Source organism: Argiope bruennichi, chromosome X1 (assembly GCF_947563725.1).
Source record: "Argiope bruennichi chromosome X1, qqArgBrue1.1, whole genome shotgun sequence".
Lineage (NCBI taxonomy): Eukaryota > Metazoa > Arthropoda > Arachnida > Araneae > Araneidae > Argiope > Argiope bruennichi.
This window is the reverse complement of record NC_079162.1, coordinates 91,334,897-91,350,771: the sequence shown is the minus strand read 5'-3', so window position 1 is coordinate 91,350,771 and position 15,875 is coordinate 91,334,897. Positions and strand designations below refer to the sequence as shown.

The 15,875-nt window shown below is 26.2% G+C and overlaps 1 protein-coding gene across 2 annotated transcripts in view; it reads left to right on the top strand.

The window, feature by feature from the left end:
• The window catches only part of LOC129959530 (uncharacterized), a 33,537-nt gene that overhangs the window by 10,162 nt on the left and 7,500 nt on the right, over positions 1-15,875 (top strand). For both annotated transcript variants that reach the window (XM_056072404.1, XM_056072405.1), the window contains exons 2-9: positions 2,288-2,401; positions 3,143-3,241; positions 4,188-4,286; positions 4,379-4,501; positions 5,918-6,016; positions 6,108-6,230; positions 8,498-8,562; positions 12,222-12,317. In XM_056072404.1, coding sequence (XP_055928379.1) covers positions 2,288-2,401; positions 3,143-3,241; positions 4,188-4,286; positions 4,379-4,501; positions 5,918-6,016; positions 6,108-6,230; positions 8,498-8,562; positions 12,222-12,317 — 818 coding nt within the window. The remainder of the gene's footprint in view (positions 1-2,287; positions 2,402-3,142; positions 3,242-4,187; positions 4,287-4,378; positions 4,502-5,917; positions 6,017-6,107; positions 6,231-8,497; positions 8,563-12,221; positions 12,318-15,875) is intronic.

Below are 15,875 nucleotides of genomic sequence, written 5' to 3'. Positions count from 1 at the left end.
CAGAGACTTAATAAAATAATTTCTAACTTCATTGAGATTAGACATCGGATTATTCAACTAATGCAATTTTTTTAAAAGTAAGGAATTATCAAAAATTTTTTTCATTCGGTACAAAAAAAGTACAATTTACTATATTCAAATCTACATTTATATGGGACAGGCTTTTGTTGACATTTATTCAATTATGAGAGGTTGTAAAATTTTACGTGCTTCATGTGTGTATTTCTATTTTATTTATTTATTTCCAAATTTCAAGCATGTAATTTTTGTTTTACAAGCTTTAGCATTCTTGTTAAAGTGTAGCCGTTTAAATTTCTATACTCGGGAAGTCATTTTGGAATCAGAAACGGATCTCAATTAAAGTGTTTTTATATAAAATTTCAGAGTTTAAATATCCATAAAAACATTGATATATAAAAAAAACCTTTTACATTAATTTGTTATTTAATTTAATAAAGAGAGAAAAAAAAATAAGCAATGTAAGCTGTGTTATTTATTTTTATTTAGCTGCATAAATGATAATATTCTCTTTTGGTTACCTCCTATATAGTTGTTTTATATACAAAAAAATGTCTGAATAATTGCAAGGAATGATTTTGGCATATAGTTTAATTATCTGATCTAAAATGCTATAATTTTTGCCCATATTTGAGCAAAATTAAGTAAAAATTGATGTTTATGCCCAAACTTCATGCAAAAACCTTAATGAATGTATCTCACTTTTTCTTCAACAGTATATTTTTACTGATTTATCTGTGTTATGAAGAGAATATTTGCAGTAACTTTTAATGTTAATGGGATATATCGAAAGTTTTATGCAAAACATTAATTGATTTGTATATGTATATCATTTTTCAATAAAAACTTTTCTGAAATAAATAATTTTAAATATGCAAGTCATATTTGTAGTTTAGAACATACCTAGGGAATACAGAACAGAGTAGTAGCACTGTATTTGAATATCTTTGAAACCCTTTAAGAAATGAGATTTTCCATAATCCTGAGAAATTAAATTTACAGTTTCAGCACAAAGTGTCAATAACAATTTTAAGGTTGAATTAAAAATTATATACATATATATATTAACACCTTAAATTCTGCACATTTGATGTGGAAATTCCCATGACTTCAGTTTTATTTAATTTTTATTTAATCTCAGCTTTTAATATCTTTTTTGATAATTTTGTTTTGGGTTGTATTTGCTTACCTGATTTCTCAAGTCTTGTAACATTAATTCATTTTATCATTTCTATTTCCAGTTCTTTCAATTGTAAAATACTAGAATCATCCCCATATAGCTTGTATTCAATAACAAACCCACTACATTATCATCTAATAACAATGTATGGAGTCCAACAAACTCAGTATTAATTTTCCACCATTCCATTCAGTAAATATTCCCCCAAACATTCTTAAATGAGCTATTGTAATTCTTTTATTAGGTCTAGGTTTCAAAGCTCTATATAAAGTGAATCTATATTCTTAGTTTACATCTGGGAGTCCTGTTGATTTTTTTTTTTTATTCTTTCCATTGTGCAGTTCTTTCTTAAAATCGTGCAAATTTTCAAAACACTTGTCTTTTGATTGCTCTATAAAAATGAAAAAAAAAAAGAAACTTCACAACTATTTTTTTATTTTTAATATTCCCATCGTTATAGCAAATGAGCATTATCATAAGCATGTTGCTTATGAAAATTTTACACATATATCATAAGCAACATGAATGTAATCAAATTGATTAATCTGTAAATCAAAAGTAATTGGAAAACAGTTAACAGATATGCCAAAAATTGCAATAAATCAATGAAGAAGATTTAATTTTATGCCTAAAATATGAATTGTGCTTTCACATTGCTCGAAAAAAAATACGTGTTTAGATGCATTATTAATATCAAGTCTTGGTCATTTTTGCTTTTGAAAATTTCACTTCTGCTTTATAATTTTGGCAATGATTTTTTTTTTTTTTTTTTTTTGCATAAAAATAAAAGTCAGTTATTTTGAAATTTTAAATATATGGACTTTATAATAGAATGCTAAAAATATACAGAAATCTTTTAAAAAATTGAGGTGGACATTAACAGCAAAAGTTTTTTGCTCTATCTTCAGTTCAGGAAAATTAGGTGAAAAAGAAAAATTGTGTTTCTTCTGTAAGATTTCATACTGTTAAGGAATGTTTTTTCACTTTATAAGAATATTAAATTTATTATGATCATTTTTGACTTAATATAATATGTTCAATGAAATTACAATATTGAAGTGAAATCATTAATTTAAGTATTCATCTTAGATAAATATGGAAAGCAAAAAATTGGATGCCTTGTCAAAAACGTCTTCACAAGCTGTTTCGAAACCAGTCCAGAAACTAGTATCGAAAGGGCAATCAAGTGTTTCCTTTTCTAAGGTAATTAAAAAAAATTTAGTATTTATTGCAACTATGTTTCCCTTCTTTTATAAAGAAAACTAATATTATAATTGGTTCAACAGGAAAGAATAATTTTTTTAATTTAAGGTTATTTGTGGAAATAAAGCATTTCACAAAATATTATAAATTATGAAATCATTTCAATACTCGTTTGAGAAAAGCATGCAAAATGAGCAAAAGAATGTTATATCGAAAGAGATCCAAAACATTGATTTATCCAAAGGCAATTAAAATGTATATTTTCCAATTTTAAGGTATTTGAAATTTATCTTAATATATTTTAATACATTATTTCTTTTTTTTTATACATACACAAAAAAACAAATAGTATAATTTGGTTAAACAGGATAGTTCAAGGTGAGAAATTTGAATTCTTCTGTAAAGAGGAAACATTTCACTTCAAACATTAAGTGTTGCCACATAATTTCAATACTCATTTCATATGAGCAAGGAACCCGCTCAAAGGGATTCTACACTGAAAAAAATCCAAAAAGCCAATTTATCCAAAGGACAATCAGATATGGATATTTCATCCTCTAAGATTATTAAAATATATTTTAATAATTTTTACTTCAATGCTACTTTTTCTTTATAAAGAATGCTAATATTATAATTTAGTTCAATGGGAATATTTAAATTTTTAAATTTGAGTTAATCTATAATAATGATATTTTTCACCTCTGCTAAGTATAGTAAAATCACTTCAATACTTTTTTTCAGATAAACAGGGAAAATGAGCAAATAGGTGCTATACCAAAGAATATTCAAAAAACTGATTTGCCGAAGGGGCAACCAAATATGTCTGCTTCATTTTCAAAGGTAATATGCTTCAAGTCTGAATTAGATTGTAAAAATTGAACATTTCACTTTTTCTATTATGTGTAAAAATATATATTTTATATTCATGTCAAGATGAACTTGTGAAATGAGAATTTGCCTGCTTCACCAATAAAGGTCCCCAAAACTGATTCAGAGGCAATTCGAAAGAGTGATTTAGCCGAAATTCAACTAAATGTGGTTGCTTCGTCTTCAATATTAAAAAATATTTTTAAAAATTTTCAAAGAAGTTATTTTTTATTAAAATAGCTGATAATATTTCATTTCTGAAGAAACTTTAAATTTTAAAATAATAATAAAATAATATTTTTTTTCAAAAAAAATTGAAATTAATTTGTATAAAGTAGTTATATCTAAAATTTACATATTATTAGTGTTTAAAATGCATTTTCTTTTAAGGTTTTATATATATGCAGTTATTTGTTTTTGTAGTTGGAATTTAAATTTTTTTTGAATGAAGGATCATTTACTTTTAGAGTGACATAGCCAGTTCCTTTGATGAATAATTTTATCCTCTATTCTGTTTTATAAAACATGAGAAATATTTAATATTTAAGTAAATGTCTAAAATTTATTTTATAACATTAATAGCAGAAATGTTAAAATGTGCCAATATTTTTTTATGAAATATTTTAATTTGAGGCTCATTCTACTTTCTTTAGAAAGTTTGTTTAATTTTTTGCATTTCATACTTCTGAGTAATACTGTCTTACTTATAGCAAAAGAAATTTTAATATACTTTAATTGTCTTGAAAGTGAGTGAGCAGTTGTCTAACCCTTTTCTTTTTAAATTATGAACAAATAAAAAAGTTAACATTATAATTTAGTTCATTAGGAAAGTTTAAATTTTGAAATTTGAGTTAATCTGTAATAATGATACATTTCACTTATGCTATATATAGTAAAATTATTTCAATACTTATTTCAGATAAGCCGTAAAAAGGAGAAAATGGGTGCTATACCAAAAAGTATCCGAAAAACTGATTTGCTGAAGGAACAACCAAATAGAGCTGCTTCGTTTTCTAAGGTAATGTGCTTCAAGTGTGAATTAGTCTGTAAAAATTGAAAATTTCACTTTATCTGTTATGTGTAACAATATAATTTTTATATTAATTTCAGATGAACTTGTCAAATGAAAATTTGCTTGCTTCACCAATAAGGGTACCCAAAACTGATTCAAAGGCAATCCAAAAGAGTGATTTAACCAAAATACAACCAAATGTGGTTGCTACGTCTTCAAAAGTAGTTAAAAAATTTTTTTTTAATTTTGGGCAAAGTTATTTTTTTATCAAAATGGCTGATAATATTTCATTTCTAAAAAAACTTTGAATTTTAAAATTTGAATTTGAGTATAATTAAAACAATTCGTGTAAAATTTTATCTTCAGTGAGAAAAAAATTAGTTCACGTTTTTAGAACAATATTTTTAGAAAAAAAATTCAAATTAATTCATATAAAGTAGTTTACATCTAAAATTTACATATTATTGTATGTTTAAAATGCATTATCTTTTAAGGTTTTATATATATGCAGTTATTTGTTTTTGTAGTTGCAATTTAAATTAATTTTTGAATGAAGGACCATTTACTTTTAGAGTGTCACAGGCAGTTTCTTTGATGAATAATTTTATCCTCTATTCTTTTTTGTAAAACATGAGAAATATTTAATATTTAAGTAAATGTCAAAAATTCATTTTATAACATTTACAGCAGAAAGGATAAAATGTGCCAATATTTTTTATGAAATATTTTAATTTCATCCTAATTCTACTTACTTCTGAAAGTTTGTATATTTTTTGAATTTCATATTTAATGTCTTACTTATACCAAGCGAAATTTTAATATACTATAATTGTCCTGAAATTGAGTGTGCAGTAGTCTAACCCTTTGCTTTTTAAATTATGAACAAATAATATTCATGTCTTTTGCAGTTTTACATTCACAGAAATAATAATTTACTTATTATAAAAGTTAATGTTATAATTTAGTTCAATGGGAAAGTTTAAATTTTGAAATTTTTGTTAATCTATAATAATGATACATGTCACCTATGCTATGTATAATAAAATCATTTCAATACTACATTCAGGCTAATTCAACTTTCTTCTGAAGTTTTGGTCAATTTTTTGCATTTCATATTTCTTTAAGATACTGTCTTAATTTTTGCAAAAGAAATTTTAGAATATACTATAATAGTTAATTGTGAATTGAAATTAAATGTGCAGTAATCTAACCATTTATTTTTTTAAATTATGAAATTATTAAAAGTCAAGAATTATATATCTATTTTATATTGTGTGACACATCCTTCTGGGAAAGTTTCAATTCACATGCTATGATTTTGCTATATCCTATTTTTTAATTGTCTTTTCCAATTTTGACAACAAAGTTTCAAAGTCTTTGGTATTAGGAACTTAAAGGTAAATGCAATTATTCAATTACTAAAATCTATCGTGTTTTGTTGCATGCTTTGAGATTTTTACTGAAATGGTTAGTTTGACATTATATCTGAAATTTCTTTTCATGTGAAATGGTTGTTAGTATATATAACTGTAGTGTTTTATGTACAATTCCATTAATAGAATCTTAATTTAATAAAATCTTAATCTTAATATACTATGCTTATACTATCTTGTGTATTGTAAAATCACTTATTTCAGGTAAGCTGGGAAAATGAGAAAAGGGGTGCTATACCAAAATGTATCCAAAAAACTGATTTGCCGAAGAGACAACCAAATATAGCTGCTTCATTTTCCAAGGTAATGTACTTTAAGTCTGAATTAGACTGTAAAAATGAAACTTTTCACTTTATATATTATGTGTAACAATATAATTTTTATATTCATTGAGATGAACTTGTCAAATGAGAATTTGCCTGCTTTACCAATAAGAATCCCCAAAACTGATTCAGAGGCAATCGAAAAGAGTGATTTGACCGAAGTACAACCAAATGTGATTACTTCGTCTTCGAAGGTAATTAAAAAAATATTTTTAAAATTTTTCTGCAAAGTTATTTTTTATCAAAATAGCTGATATTATTTCATTTCTGACGAAATTTTGAATTTTAAAAATTTGAATTTTCTGACTGAAATCAAAATACCTAATGTAAAATGTTATCTTTAGTAAGAAAAAAATTATTGCTTATTTCAGAACAATATTTTAAAAAAAAGTCAAATTAATTTATAAAAAGCAGTTTACATCTAAAATTTAATATTTTTGTATATTCAAAATGCATTACCTATTAAGGTTTGATGTGTATGTCGTTATTTGTTTTCGTAGTTGGAATTTATATTATTATTTGATGAAGTATCATTTACTTTTAGGGTGTCATAGGCATTTCTTTTGATGAATAATTTTTTCCTCTTTTGTAAAACATGAGAAATATTTAATATTTAAATAAATTAAGAATTTTAAAGCATTAAGAGCAGAAAGGTTAAATATGCTGATATTTTTATAGGAATTATTTTAATTTCTGGCTAATTAAACTTTCATCGGAATGTTTGATTAATTTTTTACATTTCATATTTCTGAGTGATATTGTGTCACTTTTATTAAATGAAATTTTAGAATATACTAATAATGGTCTTAAAATTGTGTGTGCAGTATTCTAACCCTTTACTTTTTAAATTCTGAACAAATAATGTTGACTTCTTTTTTTAAACTTTACATTTACAGAAATAATAATATATTTATTAAAACAGCATTTCAGATGAAGGAAATGAAGAATGCAGAATACTCTAAATAAAATAATTTTTACATCTTTTCTTATCACAAAAAACAGGATGTGCATTGTATAATTTAGTAAACGGCAAGAAATATGTATCTGTTCTATAATGTGTAATACATCCTTCCAGAAAATTTTTCAATTGGTGCAGTATGATTTGGAAATGCTTCTCTGAAGTCCCTTTTTCCTTTATGAAAGAATTTTATATTTTAATATCTATATTTTTTAATTGCTTTTTCCAGTATTGACAACAAGATTTCAAAGAATTTCGTATTAGTTAATTGAGGGTAGATGAATTCTATAATTTTTTTAATAACTAATATCTATCAGGTTTTGTTGCATGCTTTGAGATTTTGACTGAAATGGTTATTTTGACATTAACGCTGCAATTTCAGATCATGTGAAATGGTTTGTTAGTATATATAAATGTAACATTTTATGTGCAATTCCATGAATAAAAATTTAATTACAGTAACTTTTTACTCACCTGTAGCTTCATATGAGAAACAAAAAATGTTTATATTTGACCGTGAGAATGGTGGTGTGGAGTTGCAACTCTAAACTATGTTTCTGTCTAATGTAACATGGATCATTGCTAACAGAACAATTGCATTTACATTAGATTTCACACATCTTGATAATTTTGAAATATGTTTTTTTTTTTAAATTCAGTCTTTTCTCTTCATAAATTGGTGTAATTTTGAAATTTTTTTCTGCCTATATAAATATTAATGTACATTGATATCATTGGAGTATTATTTAAATTTGTTTTTATATTTTTAAAAAATGTTCTCAGATCAATAATTATTTCTTTCAAAGTCTGTAATATTTTTATAATTGTAAGTAATAATATTTTATAAGAAGAAAATGTCTGGTTCTTTTGAACTAATTGATGTTAGTGTCCTATAAAAAATGAAATAAGTTGTTTTCTTTCTTTTTGTTGTTTCAAATTTTGGCAAAAGGGAAAATTTAACAAAACAGCATTTTCCTTTCTGGGAGTGAATTTCTTATGCATATAAATATATTTGTACATGAAAAAAATCTGAAAATTAATTTAAAATTACTATTATCTGTATATGAAAATAAGTTGTGCATTTATGCATCATATAAAGAGAAATGTAATGCTTTTTTTAAGTCTTTGTTTATTAATACTTCTTTTTATGTAATTATCTTGAATGATGCATTAATAACCTATGGAAACTAATCACTCCTTTCAGCTGTGTTATCTTAAAATGAGACCTCACTCCCTCATTCCGGTGTGCATTTATTTTCTTATCATATACCTTACCTTTAATTTTTTAAGAACAATTAATATATTTGCAGTCATTGTTATAACTTATAAAGTCATAAAAAAAGCTGAATTTTTATATTTCTGTAATTAATTAAACATTTTTTAAGTATCATGCCTACTTACATAGAACTGAAATGTAATTGTGAAGTATCTATCTTGTGTAAGTAAATACATAGGACTGGAAATATCCTTATTAGTGTTTTTTTTTCTTCTTTTTTTTCCCAGAAATCTAAATTTGCTGAAGGCGGTAGAAAGAAGGATACTTGCCAGTCTTCTGAACCTTCTACCAGGTTTTTTTCTTAAGTTATTATTAAACAAAAAAAAATATTATTCCTTTCAAGTTAAGTCTTTAGATTTCATCGGTTGCACAAAACAAACATCTAAAACGAAAGGAATTATTTTAATTACAGTCAAATTATGTTCTTTGAGATTATTTAAAATTATAAAAGAAATTTTGAAAAAATTCTTTCATTACTTATTTATTTAAATAAGTGTCTTGTACCTCAATTATCATTACTTCATTAATGTATTTTTAATACAAACAGTATTTTAAATTAATCTAGATTTTCCATCTTCTCAAAATTTATGTGATATTAACCGTAGTTTATTAAACAATATGAGGAAATCGGCTGTTAAATATTTTGAGGCCAGAAATATACCATCGCCTATGGCACCTTATTTTCAAAATCTTCCATTGAAAGTTGTAACAATGTGTTGTTTCATCGTTTTATAGCGTCAGTACTGTTGATTTCATATTTACCAAGAAAATATAATCGGTGTGAAAAGTTCCTCTCAAAATCATATAATTTCTTTTAGGAAGCGAAGTTTCATTACTACAATTGGCAACTGGTATCATTATTTTATATATTTTTAATAAGAAACCATTTACAGTTTCTTTTTCATATTTATTTATTCACATAATTAGAAGTTTATTTTCAGCACTGCTAGCAATATCTACCATTTGTATGATACACTAAGTGTTTAAACTTATTTTAGCTTTTGACTTGATATTCATTTTTGTTTTCTAACATGTTTTATAATTTGCAGGGTATTCCTCTATGTTTTTTAACTCATCTACAGCTTTAATTTTCTTGATTTGTACACAGAATATACTTTTTATTGACACTATATATGTGTGTGTGTTCGTGCGTGCGTGCATGCATGTATGTATATAATGGAAACACATATTTTTGAGCAGTTTCGTGGCCGTATAGAGAAGGCTCTTTTGATTTTTTAAACTTCGCTGTTCTTCAATCCATTAAAAAATTACGACTGTTCAATACTTTGCTACCAACGCACCAAGTTAGCCAGAGCCCATTCTAGGGTTGCTCCTTTTTTGTAACTGCGCGGGTCATGACCCGCCAGAACTCTTTAGAACTCGGAACGCGATGCTTACCGTTGGTAGCGGGGTGACTCCATATTTCTTCTCACAGAAATAAACCGCATTTTATAGAAGAACGTTTCATCACTTATAGCTACACCGCAATTTCTTAGTTAATTTTAATTAGTTACTCCGCATTATTTAGTTCATTTCCCAGTTTTAATTGTGGAGCCATCATCGACCTCCACAACAACGACATGAAGAAGGGGAATGTAATTCTTATTCTCTTTCTACTCCCATTCAGGAATATTTACTTTCACAGGAGAACCATATATCCGGGATAAAAATAGAAAGAGATAGAAATTAATGACCCTGTATTCTTGTCTCAAAAAGACTGCTACGTTTGAATACCTATTGTGATGGCAATTATTACAACATCATCATCATGAAGAAAAAGAAAAAACTAACTCTTACGAGAGTAGAAAATGGGCCAATGTAAGTTGGGGTTTATGTGAAAAAGGAAGGAAAAAAAAAAAAAAAAAAAAAAGTGGGTGGAGTGGAAATAGACGGATTTTTTTAAAAAAAATATTAATTTCAATTATTATTCATGACTTAATTTTAATTTTTCTGGGGGTAATAGTTTCTTAATTTTGACTCATGGACAATATTAGTTGCTTTGTTCGTTACTGCATTTGGTTTAGTTATTTCTTAATTTACATCTGAAAGTTTAGTTACTATTTCATATGGACCTGAAAATACTGGAGAAAATTTTCTTTTATTTAGATAGTTAAATTCCTTGAACATTACAATGTCACCAGGTTTGAATGGAGCATCTATGAATCTAGCATCATATCTTATTTTATTTTTATAATAATATTTTATGGTATTATTTTGACTAATTTTCTAGACTTTTCTACTGGAGGATAGAAGTGATTTTGAGTTCAGGGAGGAGAATAAGGTAAAGTGCCGAATAACAAATATCCAGTAGGAAATTTTGTTACAGAAGGGAATGTTAAATTATATTCATTGATTACTTGTTCTGAAAGTCCAGTCCAAGGAATTTTAGTTGAAGAAGAATTGACCTTACACGTTAATTTAGGTCCTACGAACTGATTAACTCTTTTAAATTTCCCATTAGTTTGTGGATGATGTGAATACGTTAACAGATACGTGACAGTGTAATTTCTGAGGAAATGCTTGAATTTAGATGAGGTAAAACGTCATTTCTATAAGTTAATAATTTTGAAGGTACCTGAATTTGGGAAACCTGTTTAATATATTAATATAAGTTTCAGAATTTTCAGTTTTGGAAGGAATAGCCTAAAAATATCTAGTTGCATGATCAATCACTATATGAAGAAATTTTTTAGTTGATTTGTAAAAATTAAATCAATCAACTGTTTCGAAAGAAAGACATTCTTACTGACGATCTGTGGCGGGTACAACCTATAAAAACCCAAATATTTTTTCCTTTTCCTTGTTATTTAGTTAAAAAACATCACAAAATTGCAATTTCCTGAGTAATATGAGGCCAATATTATTAAGAAGTAATTAGTTTTATCAATTTTTGAATGCTTGGATGCCTAAATTTTTCATGAACATTTTGTAAAACATTTCTCCTTAGAGAAAAAGGTACATTTATTTTAAACAAATTTTTCTTTTTAATTAGAAGTACATCATTGACATTTTTAAATTTAGTATTATCCAAGTTGTCTAAATTTTATAATGTTTTATCTCATCCAGTTCCAGTAAATGCACAGAATGCTGGAGATATTGAGCAGAAGGATGCCTGGATAACATATCAGCTTCAACATTATCTGTTCCCTTTAAATATTTAACTTCATAATCACATATGCTTAGTTTTAAAGACCAACGAAATAATCTTCCCATTAAAGTTTTTACATTTTTAAGCCAAACAAGAGCAGCATGATCAGTAGGAATTATGGATTTTCTCCTATGTAAATAATAATAAAATGTATCAAGAGCATCCACTGTTGCTAAATATTCCAATTCAGTTATACAATAATTTTTTCATAAGGGTGTAAAGTTCTTGAATGATAAGATACAGGATTTAATTTACTAGAAAAGTCAGCCTGTTTTAGAACAGCTATAATGGCTATCTGAGATGCATCACAAAAAAAAAAAAAAACATGACGAGGTAAATTATGGTTATATAGCTGTAACTAAGCATGATATTTATCAATTTATTTTTTAATATTTCAAAAGCTTTTTTTTCACATTCTTCTGTCCACTGTCACGGTGTATCATTTTTCAGAAGATTATATAAAAGTTCTCTTATTTTTTCGAATCAATGAACTTATTATAAATATTTACAGAACCAAGGAATCCTTGAACATTTTTCGGAGGTTGTAATTTTTTTATGCTTTTAATATTATGACTATCAGTAGATACGCATCCTTCTTTGACTTCATACCCTAACAAATGAATTTTAAGTTTGTGAGTGTATTTTGCATAATCTTTTGTTTTATTGACTTATTTGAATTTATCTTTCCTAGACTTGGCTGTAATAAAACTTGGTTTTCATTGTTACAATAAAAAAATATTTGTGTGTATGTTGCATGTTCCTTAATAACTGGTTGACATTATTTTTTTCCCGTATAATTGTAGTTTGGCGGTAGCTGAGCAAATGGAGGCTAAGAAAAGACAGGAGAAAGAAGAATATATGACTAAAAAGTGGTTAGAGGGTGATAAAAAAGGCTGGGAGTAAGTGAAGTTTATGCGTGCTTGCTTTTAGTTTTTAACGATATTAATATAATTATTTAAATTTCACAAAGCTGAAATCTTTATTTAATAATCATCTAAGTTTATTTGATTAATTGTGAAATGATATTACAATTAAGTTAACTTTAATTTATGGAAACATCTTTTGTAAGCCGAATACTAACGTTTTTAAACTGTATTTGTGACTTTATTTATGCATATATAAGGCGTTAACTTTTATCTTTGGTAATAACTAATTTCTATGCCGTGAGACATATGCATAGACTTCTCGTTCCAAAATTTTTTAGGTAAGAGAAAGAATTATTATGTATGCTGTTTTTATCGAAGTTTGGCTTATAAAATATTTGCTTAAAATAAATATGATTTGTATTGAAATTCATTCATTTAAAGTAGTACCTATCATCTTTTGAAAAAGTGAAGCAGTTGTGCCAAATTTGTAATAAGCGTCATTGCAATTTTTATATTTGTTAAAAAGTATTTATAAACATGGAATAGTTTGTTCTTTAAAAAATAATTGAAAAAAAAAATTGTGTTTATTCATTAAATTTCATTTAAAATCTGGTTATACTTATCCATCTGAAAAATTTAATTAAAAAAATATCTTTACCGTAGTGTTTGCTTGAAATATTTTTTTTTTTTTTCGGATGAAAAATAGAGATGAAACTTCGCAATAATTTCTTCCGGCTTTTCCTGCTATGCTATTGGTGTAAAAGCTTTTCATGCTATGAATATTCAATCCTGTTTAAAGTCGCCTCAACCTAAATTTTCTCTTACGTAAACTTTATCTTTAAGAAATTTAAATTTATTTTATATAAAATTTTTGCAATCAAGCGATTGCGGGGATTTTTCTCATAGAACTCCATATCCAAGAAAAGAATAGTTTTTCTAACAGAATTGGTTCCAATTGTATAATTTCCATTGGTTTTGTGCGTTAGTGTTCCCTTATGCTGCAAGCATGCCTTTTGGTGAGTCTCTTATCACACAGATTTGTTTAGAAAATCAGATGACGGGCAAGATAAAATATGCCTTTTTTTTTAGTAGAAATTAAATTATCATCGAAGAAGAAGATCCATAGATGTATTCCTCCATATCCTGTACTAAACATTGACAAACAGCACTTTATATGTATTTAGTCGTATATTATGAGAATTTTCAAAACAAGTTAATGTAATTTTTTTAAACGTATTTTGGATTTTTACCTTGCTTGTTTAAGATAAAGCTGCAGAGTTCAAAGTGTTTTTATTTCTTTTTTTTACATCTGCCAACAATAGCTTTTGTACAAGTATTCAGAGAATATGGATACGTCTCATATTGTTTAAAAGTTTCCATACATGAGATTACTTTGTTGATTTCTTGTCCACTACTTTTAAAATAAGACAGAGCGCAGTACAGAACATTTTGAACCACTATGCTCAGAGTTTAAACTGTGAAATGTCTTAGTGGAAAACAATTTTTATACTGACAGTTTGTCTATAGCATTTATTATCATTGGCAACAATATTTGCTGATGAATATCCTTCGCTTGGAATTTTTAATTCTTTTTGTTGTACAGTTTCTTGTCTAATTTAATTGCATTGCGAGTAAAGCAGCATAATTTCACAAAACAGATTGCTTCTGTATATATTGTCCATTCACAATATATATATTCTGCATATATTGTCCATTTCCAAAAAGAAAAAAAAAAAAAGAAAAAGAAAAAGGATTGAAATCAGGACTGTTATTGAAATTCGTTGGCCTGATTTATTTCTTCACAATCAAAATTCATACTTATTTCATACATTGACCTCAAAAAGAATTCATTGTATAATAGAATTTGCATGCAGCTATTTGATATTGTTCAAACACACACAAGCATATATAAGCTGTTTATAACTTATACTGTGGATTTAATTTTTTCTTTCTTCTTATGTTTGTGTTTCATGCCTAAATGTGTCCATTTAATGAATTTATTAATGCAGGTACGGTCGTCAACAAAGACACTTTCGTCGCCATTTTATTTATTAGCATACCGTCGCAATTTTGATAGAAATGAGTCGAGGGAACAGTTTCATTCAAATCGTCAAACTTCGTATCCGAGGCAATTAGCACTGTTAATTAACTTACATCGAAATTTTCAATTGATTTATTTTCTTTTGGTGAATCGATTCTGTCTTATAAGACTAACCTCCAAATATAGTTTTAGAGAACTCTAATGAAATTTTTAAGAATTATATTAATTTAAAAAAAATAGGCAAAAACGTAAAATAAATAATTCTGATGAACTTTCGATGATATCTTGGTAACTTTTCATATTTCCCAAATATTTCTTCATTCTCTGAAAGAAAATTTCCTGTTTAAATGAGTCATGAATTAATTGCTTCAATAATAAAAATGTAATAATATTTTATGAATTTTTAAATATACATGAGAAATAAAGTAAGCTGTAACATTTTCACGAGAATAAAACTTATATGTTAACAGAAACAGAATGTAACTTATATGTTAGACAGAAATAAAGAAAAAACGGTTTATAAATCTCTAATATATATATACAGTTAAATAAACTTTAGCAGTTATGTGGCTAAATGTATATTAGGGTGGAACGAAAATGGAATTAAAATTTTTCTTTTTTAGGTTTTAGTTTGGTAATAATGCGGAAAAGTTGCCTTTAATTTCAGTAACAAATTATTATTATTATTGGAATATTTCATTATCTTGAAGCGCCGCAAAGAGCTTGAAATTTGTAAAAAAAATTGAAAAAATAGAAATTTTTAAAAAGGGCCTTTGAAAATTTTTCTTAATTTTACTTTGGTAATAATGCGGAAAAATTGCTTTTTAGGTTGAAAAATAATATTTAAAAATTTGGTTGAAATATTGTATTATTTTGAGGTGCCTCAAAAAGCTTGAAATTTGTAAAAGAATTGAATTTATTCAAAAGGGTCTTTAAAAATTTTTCTTAGACTTTAGTTTTGGCAATAGTGGTGAAAAATTTGCTTTTAGGTTCAAAAAGAATTTTTTTTAAAAATTCTGGTTGCAATACAACAATATTTCGAGGTACCTAAAAGTGCTTAAAGTTCGTAAAAAGTTTGAAAAATTATAAACTTTGATAAAATATTTTTATGAATTTTTCGTTCGTATAATGTTACAAAAGATGATTTTAAATATATATATGTAATCATTACAATTGGAGAAAATTATTAATTACAATATATAATAATAATAAAAAAAATTATGTCCAATTTTGGATTTCTTACTTCTGTATCCTTTATGACTTCAAATATTACAACTGCAAAATGCTTGTTTCTACTTCACTGCTACATTAAACAGTTTTTTTTTAAATTAAATTTTAGCAAATTCACACGTGAGTCAGTTTTTGCTCTTATGTGTCTTTCTCTTGAGATTGAACCACAGACATTTTGACCCGATTCGGCCACCAATCTCACAACTCTTTCCACTGCTTGCATGTCTCAAGGAAGCCGGGGAAAGTCGATAACCGAGTACCCTATACTATTTGATTCAGCTTCAGATGTCTTCTGTATAAAGTTTTAACTTAATATTAAA